Source organism: Cyclopterus lumpus, chromosome 10 (genome assembly GCF_009769545.1).
Source record: "Cyclopterus lumpus isolate fCycLum1 chromosome 10, fCycLum1.pri, whole genome shotgun sequence".
Taxonomy (NCBI): Eukaryota; Metazoa; Chordata; class Actinopteri; order Perciformes; family Cyclopteridae; genus Cyclopterus; species Cyclopterus lumpus.
This window is the reverse complement of record NC_046975.1, coordinates 20,824,735-20,846,711: the sequence shown is the minus strand read 5'-3', so window position 1 is coordinate 20,846,711 and position 21,977 is coordinate 20,824,735. Positions and strand designations below refer to the sequence as shown.

General features: G+C 38.3%; 1 protein-coding gene across 2 annotated transcripts in view; it reads right to left on the bottom strand.

Moving 5' to 3' along the window:
• Positions 1-2,624: 2,624 nt before the first annotated feature.
• The window catches only part of gria2b (glutamate receptor, ionotropic, AMPA 2b), a 46,628-nt gene continuing 27,275 nt past the window's right edge, over positions 2,625-21,977 (bottom strand). The window contains exons 4-16 of one of the 2 annotated variants that reach the window (XM_034543098.1): positions 18,232-18,428; positions 16,078-16,131; positions 15,819-15,977; positions 14,210-14,377; positions 12,172-12,276; positions 11,922-12,029; positions 11,390-11,596; positions 10,930-11,297; positions 9,148-9,346; positions 8,332-8,579; positions 6,242-6,356; positions 4,345-4,593; positions 2,625-3,809 (exon numbers count right to left, since the gene is read on the bottom strand). In XM_034543098.1, the coding sequence (XP_034398989.1) occupies positions 4,348-4,593; positions 6,242-6,356; positions 8,332-8,579; positions 9,148-9,346; positions 10,930-11,297; positions 11,390-11,596; positions 11,922-12,029; positions 12,172-12,276; positions 14,210-14,377; positions 15,819-15,977; positions 16,078-16,131; positions 18,232-18,428 (2,174 nt within the window). In that variant the 3' untranslated portion in view covers positions 2,625-3,809; positions 4,345-4,347. Of the gene's footprint in view, positions 3,810-4,344; positions 4,594-6,241; positions 6,357-6,863; positions 6,979-8,331; positions 8,580-9,147; positions 9,347-10,929; positions 11,298-11,389; positions 11,597-11,921; positions 12,030-12,171; positions 12,277-14,209; positions 14,378-15,818; positions 15,978-16,077; positions 16,132-18,231; positions 18,429-21,977 lie in introns of both variants that reach the window. The other variant, XM_034543097.1, reaches the window with a different exon arrangement.

Below are 21,977 nucleotides of genomic sequence, written 5' to 3'. Positions count from 1 at the left end.
AATACCGGTTTAATTTAAAAATGTAGTTAACATTTGCTACATTTGTCATGCTGTATGCCTGGAAGAGTTACTTATTGATAACGGTTACTTATTGATAACAGTTACTGTGGCCTATAATTCATGTCCCGTTATCAAGAACCTATTCATACATAACAATGTTAAATTATTGAGCTCTTAACCACCTCTTATTCTAAATAACACACATGGAAATGGACATGGAATTGTTTTTGTTTGTTGATCAAGGAACATTGATCAGCGTTGAAGAAACAGTCGATACAACATCCAGTAAAACATGTTCCCGATCTGTAGTCCCTGGGCGTCCAATTACTGGGAGGTTCACGTGGACACACTTAATTTAAATATATTGCAATTAACTTTAAGGTGTGATGAAAAATGAATACAAAGAACTGGAGAGGTGCATCTGGGCTGATTGGGAATAAAAGAGGGATTATATTTATGGAGCAGAGGGGAGTCAACCATGCTCATGGAGATATGCGACATTCATTACCACTCAGCAGAAGGAGGGTGGACTAAATAAGGCACCTCATCACGCTTTGCTTTAAACTACTTTAAAACTCATAAAGGAGCTTAATTCTCCTGCATGGATTGTAAAATTCCATAAAAAAAGGCTTTTTCTTGAGTTACCATGGACATAATCATGTATTTACAAAAATAGGTTTTTTGAGAGTAAAACAAGAAATATTAATTTATTGTGCTTTTACACACAGTAAATTACAAGAGTATCATTAATAGAATAGGAAGACATATACCTGCGGAAATACTATAAAGTAGTGTTCCTGATTTACAAAGAAATATATCTTTTTATACAATGATATTACTTCTAATATTCTGTTAACCTCTCTGTAAACCGAGAACGTTATCTTCAACTGTTGTACACATCTGGACTGCACTCATGTTTTTATAATATAGCACAAAAAAAACTTTTTTTTTCATTGAAAAAAATAGTAGCAATTATGCTAGCTTGAATTCTGCTCATTTCAGTCTGGATCGCCCCAAATGGATTCTTGGTTCTTGTATCTCGGACCGTTGATGGTCAAAGTCGCCATTTGAGGCCGCTTACAATTGAAAAACGGTTAGAAGCTCTTTAAGCCGCTTCACATCAGTAGGAAAACTCAGGTGTTTCCATTTATGCCGTGATTTAAAAATGACAAATCCCTTCACAGGATTTCATCAAGGAGGCAGAAATAAATCTGCGCGAATAATACACGTCCAGTTCGACTCTCGCTAACTTTGACCCACAGATATATAATTATTATATGTATATAATTTAGAATGACTGGAAAACAATGTAGTATTTCACCAAAATAATTATAATGTTGTACTTTTTTTTGGGATGGAACAATAGTAAATATGGCACTGTCATTGGACTGCACTGACATATATTGGCATAATGATTAAAGTAATTATTACTCATTTAAATGAGTTCAATAAACTGATAAATACGTCTCCCGTTAAGACTCTTGCACTCATCGCTGCACACTGTCTGAAAGACAAGACAGAATTAACCTTTGTTTGTATTTCAGTGAGTTTACTTATCATGTTCCATCTCATTTAAGATATTTAATCCAAGCAAAAACAGTCCATCACTTGATCTGTGAGGCCGTCCTCGGGATCGACAGCCACTCTTCCTGAATAAATGACACACACTGAGATAACAAGAGATCAGCCACTTTTATTTAGAAAGAGTCCCAAAAAATAAACAAGTTAGCACACATTCCATATACAAAATGTCAGTGAGAATAGCCTGAATATGCGATGAGATTGATAAGCGACTACGGCATATGTTTCTATTGTTGATTACGAAAACAACAGTGATCATAATAATACAGTTTACCTCCCTTTGTGCTGCAGTGGAGGAATCTTCGCAGGTCAGTTTCAGGAAAAGAAGATAAATGAAAAAGTGTTTTTATCACTAGAGGTGTCTGTCTAAGTTGTGTCAGTAAGACTGAAAAACAATAATCACTGGAAAGAAGAAAAAAAATCCTGTATTTTCTGAATAAGTAACCACATTTTGTATTTAATGGAAGCAGAGTAGCTTTGAGGCCATAATGACAAGGGGCTATACTTTTTCATATTCAACCATTTCATATAAAATATATGTATATATGTATATATCGTATATATGTCTAACATTGTATTTCCAATTTCAAACAATTAACCTCACAACTTCAACATTAAAATGAAAACGCATGTTTGGCAGTAATGAAATAAACGTATGTAATATCTGCGGCAACAACATGCAACTGGTGCTACTTTATTGTCAGATCAATGCAAAATACATGGTGACTGGAAAACAAAGCGTAAAGGCTATTGTATTAGCACTGTCAATGCCACCAACTGTACACCTAGTTACAAAAGTTACAGAATGTATCATTTACATTCACTGAGATGACAGTGATCGATTATATTAAGACTATATTCATGTCTACTGGCACTAGAATTTTGGCACTCTTACTTATTTGGCATTTTAAACCACCACAGAAACCGGGTGGATGGCGATGCCTCTTTTTGATGTCACTTCGAAAATGTGATGCGATAATAGACCATACTATATATATATATATATATATATATATATATATATATTAATTTTTTTTCATTTTGCATTGATGGCATGTAAACAGATCAATTTCCTCTTCAAACTAAAACAAGTCTGGTTGTCATCAGAAAGAAACACAAACAACAAAAGCACCGAAGCAAACGAAGAGACGAAAGTATAAAACAAAACCGCTGCACCGACTCCAAGAAAAACATAGAAGGATTGATTCCAAATGTCAAGCATTGACATATATTTCATATCAACACCAAATGTTAAAGAATAAAATATACAGGAAGTTTAGAGTAGGAATTAATTACATGATTTTAACATCTCAGCCCCATATGCAATGTATTTGGCTTTAAAAATATGGAACTAGAAGCTGTTCAGTATTTTTTTTTTCTGTCTTAATACTCACACATTAAGATGTTTATATCCAACCAGTATGTATGCAAGTTTATTTAAAAGCTATTTTGTGAAAATACATAAAAATATTTTTTTTTTTAATAAACCTTTTTTTTCTAGATTTTCTGAGAAAAAAAAGGACAATTTCACATCTTAATGCAGTTGATATCAAGTGTGCTTGAAAAAATCCTGTTTGGCGGCGGTGGCTACAGAAACGGTGTGTTTTTGACAACATCTTCCCCCGATGCACACAACCCCACACTCTCCACACACAATCACACACACACACACAGAAGCAACCGTCAATCAAGCCCTCGTTTCCATCTCAGTCCAGTTAGATAGGAAAAGCGTGGTGTCATCAGTTTAGAAAGAAAAAAAGAGCCTTCCTTTTAAATATCCGAGATGTAATTCCACCCCGGGAGCGCGCGAGAGAGAGAGAGTTGTTTTATACGGTGAGAAATAGAGACAGAGAGCAACAATACAAGTCTTTGTGAGACACAAAATGAAGCCTCCATCTCCTAGCTTTCCTTTTACACCAGATGGAAACAGAAAAAAAGCCCCAGAACAGCAGGAGGGAGGGAAGGACAGAAGAAGAAGAAGAAGAAGAAGAAGAAGAAGAAGAAGAAGAAAAAAAAATCGCTCTATTGAAACCATTGTAAGGCACTCAGAAGTTTCTCATGGATCAGGACAGATCTGTCAGGCTGACGTTTAGTCCCATGTCAGGTCTCGCGTACGGGACAGCGTGGACAGCTTTAGGAAACTCTGGAGTCATCACCCGACCATTCTCCCCAGTACTCCCAGTGACGGAAAGTCTCGCTTTGTTCCTCATGGCGTCCCCAAAGGTCATCTAAACACACACAGGTCACGTGTACGCACAGACACAAGCAATCACAAACAGTACCACATTCACGCACACAAGAATCCCAAACACAGACAAGGAGGGGGTAACATGTTAGGTTAGGGCTTCTCCACATCTGTAAGCTTAAAATATTACAAATGTTCAAAAACATGAGAATGTAAATGAGAACTTAACGTGATCTCAATGGGTAACACAATGCACGATTTAAATGATCATGTAAAGGCTTAAGCATGGTCATTGCAAGCATTATTGTTGAAATGTGTTACTAGGACAGAGGTATTAACAAGCATGGCCACCAACAGTCATACATGAAAATGGTTTCAAATAGCAAGGAAACTTAAATGGACAAACACAGTTTTAATCTGTAAAAAGGGGGATATCTCTTTCTCTCTCATTAAATCATAAATCACCAGTACATACGATCCTTTGGCCAACCTCTTCATTCACTAACACTGAAGGATGGAACGGATGGAGCCAAAAAAGCGTGCATTTGGGGGGAATTTATGAAAACCTCGTTCCCTACCCCCTAAATTTTTACACTTTCGATCCCATATACGTTGTAACCTTCCTTATAAGTGGCAAAATTCTGTGAATTCTGCGAGGAAGTTGGGTTAATAGTCTGTGCATTCTTTGCCACCTTCATTCGTTTCGCCTCGGCTCGGGACTTGTAACAGAACTCAATCAAGGCCACCAGCATGGCCAAACCGAGTCCTCCGACCAGAATGTAGAAGACCCCAGCCACGTTGCTCAGGCTGAGGGCGCTCGTCTTCTCCTGCGAAGTGCACACGAGACAGAAGTCAGCAGGCGCGACAGGAGGGGGGGAGGGGGATGGGGGGTGGAATGACAACGTTGAAATATATATATTTTTTTTAAAATGCACACGAATAAAAACAGTCACGACCACGACAAAGAACTAAAAAAGAAGAAAAAAAATGCACAAAAATGCACCACTATATTTAATAATGGCAATACAGTTTTTTTTTTGACAGCCAATAATATCTATAAAGCACAGTAAATAACAAGACATAACACACAGGTGCTTTTTTTTTTTTTTTTTCATTTTGGGTAAATTTGAGGCAATGTAGTGGGTAAGGTTAGTACTGTAATCATCATGAAATGCAGCAGCAGTTTGTATGCAGTGCATATAAAAGTCTATGTGTCGTGGATCTACATCCGAAATTTGTACTGTACAAGGACCATTTACATGGGTTGCCCGTTACAAAGGGCTAAGCTGTTACAAACGTGCTCAAAGACCTTTACTTATAGACAGAGACAAGAAGGAAGACAGCTTAGTAATAAACCAATTGGGGTCTGACACATACAGTACAGTGGGTTTTCTTTAGCTCATAAAAAACACCCATGTATTCATTTAAGGTGGACGCCAAATGGATACATAGGGCTCTACCTTGACAAAGTGGTGCACAATATATCTGTGTGTGGAAAAGTGACAAAACACGACAGCCATAGACAACACAGTTACAGTTACATGTTTTAAAGTTGGGAGTATTTAAGTGACAAGACAGAGGTGAGTATCAATTATCAAGGAAAAGAAACAAGTGCCGACTGAGGAAAGAGAATCACTCAGAACAAAGTTCTTCATTTTTTTTTTCTTCTTCACACGGGATCATTTCTTTAATAATTGATGTCATTGATTTCATGAAGCTTAACGCTGGAGGAAAAAAAGGGGCTAGGTGAAGGAGCGGTTTTTGCTATCGATTTGACTTTCAAACAATGGTGGATTTTTTTTGGTTGTTGCATCGTTTGCGATACAGTTTAAGGGTAAGGAGTGAGAGGCAACTGTTGTCTGTGAAATCAGTGGGAACTCCATTAATAATAACGCACTAAGACCAACACGAGGCCACGCCAAAGGAAAACATAAAAAAAGAAAGACACAAGACTCACACAGTACTACACGGTGGAAGACAGCGGTACAAGTACAACAGAGAGGACATTTAACACCATTGGACACCCTTAATAGATGGTCCAGAGATTAGCCAATCACTGTCAGATTTCAGTATTCTGTGCTGTGAGCGTTTCCTTTTTGTGTAGCTGTGTCCAAATTTAATAATTCATCAATATCTCGCGAAAGCTTTTTTGTAAGAAAAAAACCTTCAATTTCATTTGTCTTTGGAAATTTGGGGGGAGGGGGGGGAGGCTGGAAAAGAGGATTTAACGGGGTCATTTTGATAAAGGAGTGCACATTTCAAGAATGACATTGCATGCATTACTGTATTATAAAAATAATATAAATGGTATTAATCATTAGTAGGTCTGCAGGCATTAGTAAATTACATTTTACCAAGGCATCTCATGCTTTGTTTGTGCATTTGCTTGAAATGATTTATCATTACTTTAAATGGGGTCATTCCCACTAATAATTATGAGTGTGCTTGAATCACATAGAACCTGCAGTGACTAACCTTACTTCCAGAGTCCTTGGCTCCACATTCACCCTTATCGTACCACCATTTGTTTTTCAGCTTGTCTAAGACTCCTTGCTCACTGAGTTTCAATACCGCAAGGTTTACTGGCGTTCTTCACGTGGAAAATAACATAAATAACATTATCAATGTTATTTTATGTTATTATTACATTTTACAACTGATTAAACTTTTTTTTTTTTTTTTTCTGTCTTTGATTCTCTTTCTTACATTTCTTTCTCTTCTTTCCGTTGCAGTGGCGATAGACGTTGATGCGCCATTTGGCCTAAGCAAAAGCGAGTTTTGCAGAGCCAAATGTGCATTAACGTATCGCCTGAAGTAAGCAGCAAGGGCAACAGATAAACCCCACGTCCAGGTACTGGGAGCCAATGGGAACGGGCCAAACTACTGAATTTGTGATACATGTCTTGCACTTTTCTTTGATTGTCAGCTACAGCATGTGCACGTGCTGGTGATTCAAGTTGCTGAGGCTTGCTAGCTGTGCAGCTGATTCAGCAGGTGACTGGCCTGCTGTCAGTGTGGATCGGGACCCTGTGCTGGTTTGCTGCTTACTTTTGGGAGTTGCATTGAGTTACCCATCACTTTGCTCACTGGGGCTGACCTTGGAATCACCTCCCCCGCTGCCGCACTCTCCTTTGTCGTACCACCATTTGTTTTTCAATTTGTCCAACAGGCCTTGCTCATTCAGTTTTAGTACTGCGAGGTTAACCGCATTTCTTGAAACGATAAAACATACTTGTAAGACAGGGTGAGCCACTTATCAATTGTCTGTCTATTACTCCCTCATTTTAGAGATTAAAACCAATTGATTTACGTCTGTTAACCCCCCCCTCCCCTCTCATGGTATTTGGGTAGTTCTATCACAAAATAGCTTATTGTTTCTCATGTCATCAGAATCAAATGTGAGTGCAACATGAATGTTTGTCAAAGGTGGCAGAGCCGTAACACAACAGTGAGGACAGAGTGCTAAGACTAGGGGGACTAGTGGCTACAGCAACGTACTCACATCCACAACATACATATAACAGTGTCTGGCAAGTGACTCCACTAAAAGAGAGACAGCAAAACAGCAGTAATGGGGGGAAAACATGGTTAGACCTCATGGAAATATGTCAAAAACATGCAACATTTCATAAAGAAATCACCATCTAACCCAACTAACCCATTAAGAAATATTTATCTATTCTTTTTTTGAGGACGGAGGGAGATTTTAGTGCAACTGATCCAATTGAGGGGCACACTTAGTAAAATACTATTGCTATCTTAATATATCTATCTAAATGGCTTCAATATTCAACATTATAAAATGCATATTCAATACATATTGAAACCCAAGCAGTGCCACAATTAACGGGTGTTATAACGTTTTTGGTAACTTCCAATTTCTTTCCACAAAGGAAATGTTCATTAAGACATTAAATAAAAGAAGTGTACTGCAAGGGTTTAGCAAAACACAGAATGCAATAAGACAGTATATACATTCTTAAAATATCTTATCAGAAATATACAATCAATCATTCAAAGTCAATCAAATGAGAAAAAGGGCAGAACAACAAGGCAACATGTTAAGCATATAGAAACATGGAAAAAAGACATACGCTAGGACAATACTAGACAGAGACTATAGGAGAGAAATCTAAATTTAGATTAAATGGGTGAAGCAATAGAAAGGTTTCAAATTAAGATTCAAAATCTCATTAATATGAGGAATTATTTAGAATAGGTTCAAATAACCAGCTGAAATCCAGCCTGGATGAGAGGAATGAGTCTCAATGCATTCTCAGTCATTAACAATAATAATTTGGGAAACTATTGCAGCAAATTTGTCAACTATTCAAATATATCTGTATGTATAGATATATATATATATAGAGATAAATATATATAAAAAAACATATATTTTGCAATTTATCGACTTACAATAAATTGCAATGGTGTTTAAAGAATTTGAAGGGGAAGGGGCTTTACCTCATCTCCTGATACAAACCAGAGACAAATAAGCAAAGCTACATCAGGGTAGGTGGGATACTATAACAACATTGGACACATTGTTATACTATTCCACCCACCTTAATGAGGATCCTTTCGGCGTGGCGATCCCGTAGCCTTTGGAGTCCAGGTTGCCTCCCACCTTCATGGTGTCGCAGGGTTTTCGCTGCTCGATATACTCGTTCATGGTGGACTCCAGCAGGTAGGCGTACTTCCCCTTGGACTTGCGGACCCTCACAACCCCCTCGGCCGTGGTTTTCACAAACACAGAGGGCTCCGCACTGCGCATGTATGTCCACATTTTGTCAAAGAGGGCAATTTTTGAGCGCTGTTTAAAAAAGAAGAAGAAAAAAGACAATGGTAGAAGCACCTGCTGTTAGCACGGTCAGGTTATGAGAGCTTCCTGGCACATTGACTTCTTCACAACTTGCATTAAAATTTGTTTTTAGATATGAATCAACCTGACTACATTTACCTCTGGAATGTATTAATGTGTCTACATCTACATCTAAGTGTCCACATTGATATCCAATTGAGATCCGATCACTCGAAGCCTCCAGAGGCTGCATTACTCACATCATTTAAGAGGAGAGGGCCCTCAAACAGCAATTTGAGGTACGTTGAGACTTTCATACACAGATTTTAATGTGTTAAAGGTGTCATTATTTCATCCTCCAAATTGTATGTGCTGCTTCCATGATTTGTACTGCTTTAAAGCATAGAATTACTATTATTATATGTATTTCTCAGGACAAAATGTTACCACTACCACCTAATTTTTTTTTTGCACCAAGTTGAATTCTCAGCAGAGAAGCATGGTTCATCGAGAAATTAAGTAAATTGCATTTGAGCTACTTGTTTCCAGAGGTATAGAATACAAAGATAGTGTCTCTCACCCTGAAAAACTCTTTAGTAGAGCCGGAATCCAGAGTCCCATAGGCTATCTCACTCTGTTTTGCCAGGTCTTCTGCACTCTCAATGGGAGAGACCATCCTCTCGACAGTTAGGAAAGCAGCCAGGTTAGCGGTGTAGGAGGAGATGATGATTAAAGTGAAAAACCACCAAACGCCACCAACAATGCGTCCAGAGAGAGATCTATCGGAAAAGACAAAAAAAATGAAGAAATATTCATTTGTGTTTGTTATCGCTCAACACAACTTGACACTGTCTGTTCATCAAATCATCAAGTATTAACAAAATATTCTGCAACTTGTAGTCAGTGAGTGGACCTGAGCCCACAGAAGTTTCAGGTTTGTTAAAACACTTTTCCTAAAGGCTATTTTGAAGCAAGTGTAATGATAATCCGAGAATTACCAGAAAATACCTTTTATGTTGTCAGATTATTGCTATTATTTTAACGAAAACGGTTTTGAAAAGCCTACAAATGAAGCCAAAATTGATTTAAGCCAAATTATTTTGATTTGAGATCATTGAGATACACTTTCCTTCAATGAACACTTCAAAACATTTCATCGCAGTGATCAGATGCTTGATTTGTCATAACCCTGCCGACTGTAAAAAATGCATTCAAAAACAAAAATCAATCTCCAGAAACTGTTCTACTCAGCACTGGTAGGACCAAGACTTGTGAAGATGATTCAATCATTACAGTGTGCGATAATACTAAATATATGTTAAAGTAATATGTTTAAGTTCTGTCTAGGGTAAGAATAACATGCCTCTAAGCTCAATGAGATATATGTATATTAAACAAAGGAGGACAGCCTTACTTCAGTTGAAGAAATAAACTAACATTACATAGCACTATATAACACTGTCTCCTGATTCGGAGTCATGCTGACATCTCTCATATCACCGGGATGAGATGTAGAAGACACGTTGAATCATCTTTCTTCTCCGTGGAATACATGACTCAAACCTTACTTACAAGGGCCTGCTCTCACAAGTTATTACATCTTCATGTACAAAAGTTTATCTGACACTAAATTCAAAGAAGAAGCACCATTATACCGCAACTCTCTTAACGTATGTACGCTTTGTACAACCGCGACCTACAGGATGTGTATGAAGAAGATAAAAAAATAAAATGAAAAGAGTCAATCTAAAGATAAGATAAGCCAAAAATGAGAAGGACGTTTGTCTTTGTGTTGCGGCAGAAAACACGTAATTGTCAGCAGAATCAAAAAGAGTTTATTTGATGTGCATTAGCAAAGCTACATGACAATGTGTTCATAGTACCGTGTTAACTTTCAGCTAGAATGTCAACATGTATGATGAACACTACTGGGTGTCACCATGGAGAGGTTCTGCATGTAACTTGTATCTTAATAATATGCTTTATCTTAATAATATGCTTAAATTTAGCATTTTAGTAGGATATGCTAATTAGCATTTGATTACGCTAAACGTAGCTTGTAAAGGAGTCATTTGAGAGTATTTATGATTGTCGTTGACTAGATGAAGTAATTGAAAATTAGACCTGTTGGCGTAGACAGAAATGTGAGTGAACTGTCAAAGTGAATCAACCTCCTTGCCTATTGATTATAATATGTATTACAAAGATACTGATACTTTGTTGACTTGCAATTAGCAAGATTACAGTTGCCAATAATGTGAGCAGTTGCTGTGTAACATGATAAAGCACCCTTATATTCCAAGTCTTTTTTTGGTTAATTAAACAGAGAATAACATGCCAGTCGAGGATGTTTGCGACCTACCTAGGTGAGATGTCACAGCCTTGGCGCATGAAGGCTCCAAGGGAGAACCAGAGACTGTTGAATATGCCAAACTCATTAGTCGACTCATTGGTCTGGATCTGCCCGTCCTCATATTCCTCAGTGTGCCACTCATACGGGCTGAAGCGGCTGACGAGGAACAGCACCACGCTGACACCGATGTAGGCAAAAACGATACACATCCAGATCTCGTAGGCCAGAGGGTCCAGGAAAGAGAAGACTCCTGGTTTGGATTTCTGAGGCTTCTTTATCATGATGGAGATTCCCAGAGACATGAAGGGTTTGGAGAAGTCAATCACCTCCTCTCGGACCAACGTGATGGTCAGAGGAGCCACTGCAATGTCTGCTTTCTATCAAACCGAAGGGCAAAATAACCAGAATAAGTTGCATGCGGTATTAAAAGAAAGATTAATTATGTTACCTCTCGATAAAGACCACTCACCCCGTACACCAACTCTCCAACCATCCCATTCCAGATTTTGGTCTCTGCATCTCTGGCTCCATATTTCCCATCCCCCACTATCTTCAGTTGATATTTGAAGCCGCAGTGCTTCGCTATCTCCGCAGCCAGATCCACACAGTAACCCTCGTAACGCTCGTTGTCCACAAATAGGTCAGAGTTCTTTTTCAGCATTACATACGGAGCTTCCTGGAGGACAGAAACAAAAACAGTGGTCAACACAAGAGGTTGGAAATTGCCATGTTAAAAGCAGCTTCAAAAACAAGGGTTTTAAGGACAGGCAGATATGTAATTATGAGAACATAATACAGAGTCTAGTTATTTCTACTAACATTTCCCAACACACGTAGGGAAATGTGAGATTTAAAATACCTCAATCATATAGCCAAATTCAGTCAAAATCAAATATATTGTCCAACTGTTTCCCGAGCTACTTAACACCAGAAGGGAGACACTGAAAAGACAATTAAAGAAGCTTTCACTAAGTTATACAATCGTATGTTCTGATATTTACCAAGATGGTGGTGACAATAACTGTTTTGTTTTCCATTCCTGTCGTGTCATTTGGAAAGACATCCGATTTGGTGACAGCCATTTTGTCAACTTCATTCCAGTATCCAATCTGTTCGGAGGAAGAACAATAACATCAATAAAACATGTGTTCGATTAACCTTGAGAGCTACTGTAAGAGTGCTGCTTTACATAATCTGAACCTCAAATTAAAAACCATCCACAAGATGAAAAAAAAAAATCTAGATGCCGACCTTTACGGGGCCGGTGGTCTTTAATTCCATGATGTTCACTGAGTAGTTGACTCGCTTGCCATGCTGATCGAACTGGATGTTTCCTGTCAGGCCTTCCACACGAACCTTAGAGACATAAAATAAAACCTTTACAACATGACATCTGCAACCTGGCTGACACGGCATGCACACAACGACTGCTCTGTCGCACAAACACAGCTCTTTGTGTTTTGCATAATTCATCATACTGCATTCTTCTTGAAACAATTAGTTGGAAGTGAATTAAAGTGGATGGAGACATACAGGCTTGGGAGAAGTCTTTGCACTCTTCCTATTGTCCAAGAGGAATAGTGTGGTTGGTTATTCTCTCCTCTTCTACAAAGTTAGGCTACGCTAAACCTGGCATTTCAGAAAAAATGCCAGTCCTACCAATAATCTGAATGAAAATATTTTAAAAAAATATGCTGTCGCCTACAGCAGAAAGTTGAAACAGAATAAACTTTTGGAGAAATGCAACCGTACGTCATCGCTGAGTTGGCTGCGTAACCGACGATCCAAATCTGTACAACCCAGCCATGAGGAAACAGAAGACGTTAATTGTTGTGCAGTAGATTGGCGTTAATGGGCCACCGAGTGAGACTTTGACACAATCCTGCGCTATATTTTGCCACAACGCCTGATTTGATGTGAATGCAGCCTTAGTGCCAAATGACTTCAAATGGTGTTTCATGCCCGGCTACAAAGCAGCAGAAATACACGAGTGTGTTGAGACACTTGGAACATATTTTCCGTCTCATCTCATAACAACAAATAGGCCCAGACAGGAAGGACCAGAAGAAGGCTTACAGGTATCCTGTGGAGTTTCCTTGTTGAATCGGTTGTGTTCCAATGCAGTGTTCTTACAAAACGCTCTGGGTGTATCATTGAAGGCTCAAAACCGTGTTGAATGAATTTAATTTCTCATAACACATGAGCATAATATATGGACTTAATATCTATATATGATTGATACCGCCTCTGTGCCCCTGTGCCCTCTCTCTTGTACCGTTGGGGTGGGTTAAAACTGCTATTCTTCACCTTTTACATCCATATCCAGACTTCCTGTCTAGCAGGCAAAGGCATCAAAGCCAAGTTCTGATCAATTCTGGCAAGAATCTCACCCTAGATACAGTTTGGTTGTGGGCGATCATCTCGACGGTCCCACTTGGCCAATAAGGAGACAGCAGGGACTTTCCCCAGGTTAGAGTGATAGAGATACAGATACAAAAAACACTTTGATCCTGTCACTTCAGGCGTGTCTCCTACGAATGACTTTCACGTTCAACAAAACTGCATTTTGAATTGTAATCGTGGATTACGTTTGTAATCGTGGATTATGTTTGCTTTTGATGTAACGCAAATACATTTAAATGAGGTCTTCAGGTTGGTGGATGGATCAAAAAACCCAAGGCATTGCCCGGGAGACGGTTGGTGTCCCATATGAACTACGTACTTTTATTGCACAAACCTAACCAAGCAGTAGTTTTGTTGCCAAAAAACATAACCTCTCATTTTTGTTTGTTTCAATTTCCTAGTGATTTTAAGGCAAACCATCACGTATTTACTACATCAAACCAAGTAGATTTGTTGCCTATCTAAACAGTTTCCCTTGAATTGTATTTGAGAGCAGTTTAGTTGTATGGGAAAGTAATTTTGTTAGTTGATGCTCTTATCAAAATCCAATGATGACCCCGAACCATTGGTGCAACATCAAAGGAATATTTTCTTCATAAAATATATTTTATGTATTTGACTGGTACTTTTCCCCTGAATGTTGTAATTATATATCTCTCAGCAGGATTGAAGCTAATCTTGATTCATAGCTCAGAGGAGAGTCTGTGGGTAGACCTCTGTGTATCTTCTGAAGAATAGCTGTCAGCGAATCTGAGCATGGTGAAAACCGTCACTCTTTCAAGTACTTTCTGTGGGTGTTTTGTGCATTTGCTGAGGGAGATCTGCTGTTACCACGGCAACAAGGCTTCACCAACAAAAGGACGTGTGCGTATGTGTAACGTGTTACCTGTTTCAGCGCGCGTTCGATCTCCACTCCCTGAGCCCACGGAACGGCAGGATTGGCCAGGCAGTCGCCGTTGTTGGCTCTCCTGGTGAAGTCGATGCGCTGTTTGTGCAGGTAGCGGAAGGCCTCCGTCATCACCTGCACGGCGTCGTAGGTCAACGCTGATGTGTACTAGAGCAGAGCAATGGGAAAAGACGTTGGGAATGAGGTTGTGAGAGATGTATGAGTCCCTCGGCCTAGCCCTGACTCCAAGCCATGAAGAAAGACTCTCTCCTATCCTACTGAACGTGTCCTGTGACCATAAATATACAAAAGATCTCCAACTGAAACTAGTCAATAACAAATAACAAAACATTTTACTCCAGATTTAGTCACATTTGCTCAAATCGAAAGCACATGTAATTGGTTTTGGCCTTCTGGGATTTATTTTCAGTGTCATCCTTTCAAAATGTAACTATTTTCTTTTCTTTTTTTTAAAGCAGTGACTGAGTTAAATATTGGAACATTAAGAGCGAGAAATCACCAAACGGATGTCAGTAAACTGCAGTCTCATGTTTACCAGTGCAAACTGGTCAAAGGTTGCTTAATACCAAAGGACACCAGAGAGATGAGAAGCAAAATATCTAACACTGGTGTTGGGTGAGAGCCTTCAGGACATAGTTATTTTATTGTATTTGTTGTGTTTTTTTTACTTATTACTGTGAGCAATGCTGCCTTAATCCTGTAATTTCCCCACTGAGGGATTAATAAATTATTTTATCTTATCTTATCTTATGGCTGGGCAACTTCATTCTATGTGGGCAAAAAGACCAAATCAGTGGGGTCTCAATTATCAGGAATGAGACACTTCGCTGCAGATGGCTTTATGACTTCTCTCAACTGCATCTATGCATCTAAATATTATTCTTCAATGTGTTGAGGCAAACTACATAGGACGTGTTACCATGAATCTTGAACACAAACTTGCCGTATCAATTTTTTAGGGTTTGAATAATTAGTTAACTCCAAGTTCTGCCATTAAATTCACCCAACCAGTGAGGACCAACATGAACCCCTTTTAAAATATCCTAATTAGAGGGCATATTAGTGGTTTTTTGTTGTTGTTGTTGCTGTATTTATGGTCCTCGCTGCACTAATTTGTTTTTGCGTTGTAAATATCACAGTTCATTTTTCACCCAGGCTTGAATCACTTGCAGCAGCCTATAACTGTGTGGCTATAAAACAGATCTTGAACTTTGACAATTTTGCAGACAGACTCAATGTGAAAGTTTACAGTGTGTGGTTTCGAGACAAAGAGTGGGAGGCGAGAGAGAGAGCTTGTACTATATTAGTTATATTAAAAGAACTATCATACCATTGTGATTTAATTTACATTGCATGCAAATTAAATTATAACAATTGTATTAAACATGCCAACACTCATGGGAAAATGTATGTGTAAGTGTAACAATGCATAATAATCTTTAGAGCTTTACAGCTTTATAGGCTTTATAGTTGGGTCATAGTGATGGAAATAGAATATTTGTACTTACATTAGAGCAAATGAGACAAAGATATTTTCACTCAACAATCTCAGCACGCAAATAAAAAGAAGAATAGAAAGAAAATTCACCTTTATCTTGCTGTCGGCACCAGGGTACTCCTTTTCTTCGAGGGCCTCCCATCTCTGGTCAAACTTGGCCACCAAAGGATCCTCAAAATCAACAATCTGAAATCCTGACACGTTGGCACCGCCATACTGGATTTTGGTTAGATCCCCATCAATGAATCCCTGAAAAAAAGTTAATTGAGAGATGTTTTTTTTTCTATAAGAAGCATTTTTGGAAACATGACAGAATCATTGAACACATTTAGAAGTTATGTCACCTTACCAGATTTGCAATGATGTAGTGGTAACCTTTAACATGTCTGCCAATTGTGATGACCTGTAGGGTTAGGACACACACAAAGTATAAACTCCCACTGGAATAATTAATCAAGTCTCAGGCAAACAAGATAGCATTATATATTTTTGAAAGAAGTTCTTCGAGGCTCATATGATTAATAGCCATTTCAAAGCTGCATCTGTTATCATTATCATTTTGGAAAATGTTCATTGCAATTATTTAATGGACCAAGAGTCTGATAACCAGTGATAAAGCAATCATGAATGTAATGAATACAAATCGAGCATTACATTCAGACATTGTAATTTGTCACTACCAACACCAACATGGCTGACAATCCTGGCTATTATCACTGAATGAAGAAATAGCGTTGGGTTCACAGTCACAAACACTGCTAGACAGAGATATCCAATTGCAAATACACTTTCCTTATCAGTGGAGCAGAAAAGCAGAACATAACAGAAATATCTCAGCTATGTAGCATTTCTGTACCTCTTATAAATGACACACCTAAAACTAATCCCACTGCTTGACTGGCATCTCCGTTTGTCAGGGCCGCTACTTGAAGCAGATTTGAATAATAACGTCTTGTATCTCCCACGTAAATGTCTTTGACATGAAGCAAAAAACTTCCACCTGAACGGATTCTGTTTTTCCCAGATAAACAGGCACCGAGTCTGCAGGCATTGATTTAATTCAGCATTCGGTTAAACAGACGTTGGCATGCTTTAAATGCTAATCGATAAGCCTCTCTCCTGGGTAAAAAGGAAAGTAAATATAACGTGTTAATGTGCATCTGTTTTGCCTTTAATTGCAGTTTTGTTTACAGCCTAAATGAACAATTAGTGCAATTGTTATGGTGCCTTTCCACATCAGCTGGGCCCATGTGACAATGTTGTTGTTGTTGCTTTTTGGCTGAAAAACACTTTTGTCCTGCAGGAGAAATTAAAGGACTTTTCTTTTTGCTGAATTAATTCTAATGAAAAAAAAATACTGCAGATCATTTTTGAGTGTTATTAACAGTTCTTAATTATAGTGTATTTTCACATAATGAGATATTTAGATTGTTTTTTGATGATCGTGAGCAGATACAAAGAAGACATATATGCTTAATTGTGAAAACCAAGCTTTATTTTCTTTTAGTTAGTAGTTAAAGGGTCTTGGTTTGGTTTGGCTATGGGTTTGACTAAGTTGTGTGTTTTTAAGTTTGCTTGGTCTGGTAAGACCAGTAGATTATAGTTGCTAATGTAGCTATTGTTAGCATACTTCTGTTCGATGAATCATTATTGAGTCAGTTATTTGACTGCATGACTCCTCTCCACTATTCTCTAATATCCTATACATTTCCACCGTGACCACTATTTAACAATAGTCGCATGGTCTCACTTTTAGTTGAGTCCTGAATTAAATTTTTATTGTGCAACACTGAAAATACAAATAAAAATTGATGGCAAAAACTAAAAGGAAGAAATATATTTGGAAAACACCAATGAAATGGTAATTGTTTGCATTCTGATATCTTGGGTAATGAGGTAAATATATATATATTTGTAACCACTCAATACATATCAGGAACAACCCAACCAGAGAACTTAGCAGTGTTAGCAGTGTAAATTGAACCAAAATCCCCCAAAAAAGTGAGATGCTGAGAGATTGTCATAATACTCTTAAAGCAGTCAAAAGGCAGCATGTGAACAACAACTGTTCCCTCCATTGTCTCCGTCTATTTCTCTGATATTCAAGACAGGATCTTCCTTAAGCTTTCTTGAGTTGCATCAAACCAGAAGCCTGCCTCATCCAGTTCACTTTAATTCACATGCTAATTCTAGAAGCCACATGAATGTGGAATATTTAAAAAAGACAAACTGAACCTAAGCTACCCACAGCAGTCTGTCTCCTGACAGCAGACTCCGGCAGTTAGTGCATTATTTGTTCCAACAGCTGAAAACAGGTAGGAGCATTTCCTAATCGCAGTAAACCTAACTTGCTTGAAAGTCTGGCGTCAGCAGGGAAATACAGAACTGCTTCACTGACTGACATATCAAAGAAAGACAACACAACAACACCAAAACCCCCGTGCTAACATTGTTAAATTTCACGTTGAGAAAACTCTACAAAAAACAAAACTGTACTCTTTACCTGCTCCATGATGTCTTTGACTTTGTCCTGTTCACAGTCCAGGATCACCCTCCTCTGTTGTTTGTTCTCCAAATCTTGGAACAGAGTGCGGTAGGCCTCGTCCTTCCTCTCGTCTTTCAGGTTGCCCACGTTGATCGCTGTCACATGCCACTTCCTCTCTGCTGCTGTGTCCAGAACAACCTGCAGCGTGGTTAGACCTGAGGATGGAAAGTGGAGTTATAACATTAATCATACTTTCTGTCTGACTGGTTTATCCGTTGTATGCTTTGGTACTGAAGACTTTTGGAGAACTCTCGATTTTAGAGGCATCGTTTTACAAATGGAACCAACAACCATCGCATTGGGAAGGTAGGACTAAAAAAGGTTTTCATATTTACTTTTACTGTACAGTATTCATGTTTCTTCGTTGTTGCCCTTTCCTTGAAATCAACTTTTTGGGGGGTTGTATATAATTGTGTGTGTGTGTCTTATTGTAAGGGCATAGTCATACACGCTTTAGAAGTGGCCACAAAGAAGGAAAGTCGTGGCAATGGAGCACAAACACCGATGGTGGAGCAAGAAAATATGTGAAAATAAACTCAAAACAAATGATGTGTCAGACAAGACTTATTCAAAAGCATGGGTAAACATAGTTCTTTAATTGACTATTGACTGTCTGCTTATTCAAACCCTTTGGATGTTTACTAGAGAATGCTTTATGTAAAGAGCTCATCTGGATGACTCACAGGTGTTCTAGCATAAACCTGAATAACATGTGGGAGGAAAGTGGGTGTTACAATACACTAGAATGGACCAATACCAGAAGTTTTATATTGCTTATTTATGTTTGAATACAATTTCTTTGTATACTTCTTCTATATACAGTACTTGAATGCCGTTGATAAAACAATCTCTAGTCACGGTCCACTTAAGCTTTTCACCATATCACACAGCCCTTATCACAATGCCTCAGTGTAGCTATCAGTGTTCAAACCTTCCATAATGCTTTCATTATTTTCATCACTTCTCGTTATTCATAAGACATTCCCTGCATACGAAGTCAAGTATGAACTGTTAAGCTCAATGTTTCAAACCAACATAGAGGAGAAGTCCTGAAAAGTGCTCATGATCTGCTTTGAATGTTATCAGCCGACTGAAATTGCATTATCAGCGGTCTTGAACATATACCAAAAAATGGGTGTCAGAACTATAGAGGGTTTGAACATCCGTTTCCATAACAACTGAGCAAACGTCCTCTGCAGATATAGAGTGTATACTATGGCAGAAAGCTCCAGTCCAAGCGAGTAAACAGACCTTTTAATGGAGATTGTCTTGAGGTCTGTTGTTTTACTAAGTCAACAATGGACTGCCATCTGCCCATTCCCTTTCCCCACCCTTCCCGTGGCCTTTAGGGAAGGTGTAGACACGCGTGTGGCGTTCTCATCCCTCCCTCCCTAATCCATCACTGGCTTCCCACCAGTAAAACATATTGCATGTGTCGAAGCACTGAGCTTGAAGTGGGTGAGTGTTGATTAAACAATCTTTACATTAATACCATCTTATGCACTCACTGTGTTTCATTCTTTACTCTAAAAATGATATATTTAAGAACATGCTGTAGTTTTCATTTCAATTACATGGAGGACATTTCCATCAACCTGAAGCAAAGTCTTTTAAAGGCAAAGACTACAGTCTCTGTTTGAACTTACAGTATATTTGTAACACCCTCTCTATTGCACAGCTGAATATTGCTCTGATATTGATCCATGGTCGGCAGAGGGCCGTTTGAGAGAAGTTTGAGCATTTCCTTGTTATAGTTATAATCAATTTAATGCAATGCAGCAATGGTTTTATGATGGTTGGGAGGAAAATGGGGGCTCGTAGTTTTATCTGAATTAACTATAAATCATAATTACAGTAAGGTCATTATAGCGTGGTTCAATTTGACTGTTTCATCAATGCTTATTAAATGAGAAAATTAGAATTTAGAGCGATTTACAGAGAAGATGCATCAAGGACGTAAGCAAAATGTAAGCGGAAAGGTTGATTCTACATTGATGGCGGTTAAGGTTAAATGATAATTTACTTGATTAGTGTCTTTGACCAGTATGCCTCGATGAGAGTGTAAGGTCATCCTTGAATCATGTCAGTATGTCTAAATATTGTAAATTGCTTATTATACTCGATTCGCTCTTATATAGCAGCCTCATCACTGTTGTAAATTAATACTCATAGCTGAAAGGCAACCCATTTTAGCTGTCACAAAACTACAGCTTCTTCTGCTCACAGCAAGAGAGTAAGGTTAAAAAGGTTGAAAAGGGAGTGCCAACACAGTTTGATTCAAGGAAATCTGTATTGGCCAACATATATATGTATATACATTGATTTTTGTTATTCTGTTTACATCATGAGGTCTAAAGAATTATCTAAAGAGATTATTAAAATGCATGCTGCAGAGAGAAATTCCTGTGAGCCGCATTCTTTGTCTTGCGTTGCGTGCATTATTATTTACTAACCACCTCACTTATATATAATCGTTACAGAACATGTTTATCTCTGTTTGTCAGGCAGGTGTTCCTTAAAACTGGATAACTAGACATCTAAAACAGAGTGTAAACATTATTCTAAATAAGGGCACAAGGTAACTGTATAAACAGTTTTTTCTTCAGTTGAATCCCATTGGTGAAATAGACCTAACCAGAAGTGAAAATAGCCACGAGCACACTATAAAAACTAAATGACGATGTTAACTGTCATTTTACATTTGGTAAAAGGCCTTCGGTGTTGAACAAATTACTTGTTTTGTGTCTGGAAAAGTCATTATTTTATTAATTAGTCATTAGCAATATTATTTGTATGCATCATGTGTTACATTACTTGCGTTACTCAGTCCAGCTCTGCCAAATGTGATTTCCAAAACACTTAACATATGCAAAAATTGACTCAGCCCTACACAGCCCTCCAGGAGTCCTTTCCTCATAGTGAAGCTTCATGGTTCACACAGCCTTCAACTCTGAACTTAACCCGAGTATTGATCCTTAAGTTGTACTAGTGGCAAGCTAGCCAGGTAAGAACATGCATAGCATTGCACAACATAGCATAGCTTAGCATAGCATGTGTGTTCTTAGCCGAGTAGCTAAGATATGATCATTGTAAACAGGTTGCCCCCCGTAATAAAGTATTAAATAGGATTAGTAACTGAAACAAGTAGTTATACATTGCTGCCCATGTAAAAGTAGACTGGAGTGGGGTGAGTTGTATTCTCAGTTTAATTTCCAACAACAATGGTCTTTACCACTGAGTTAATAGCCCCACAACAATCAAAAGGCCACTAACCCACTAGACCATTGCTTATACAATTCAAATGTTTTGGATTCCTCTCATCAGTTTATTCTAAATAGTATCCGTCCATCTGTACACTGAACGTTGTGATGTAATAATAAATAATATATACCTTTGTTGCTCCTCTAAATACAGAACTCAAGCGGAGACTTGGCTTCGCTGGTTTCCTCTGCGGTTCAAAGACTGCTGTATGCAGCATATTCCCCCTTGGATTAGGACGGTTTGTTATTGCTCCTCTTTAGAATGAGACATATGTTGTGTCTTGACTTGCAGCCAACATCATGCCATCCATTTAAACAGGCTGATGTGACCTCACATGTGCCACTAAGTTGCACTGAATCTAAAAGGTCAGGGGAGAAATGAACTAGAATACAACATGTGATAAAGCATAGAGATAATCTGTGACGGTGGAGTAACAGTAAACC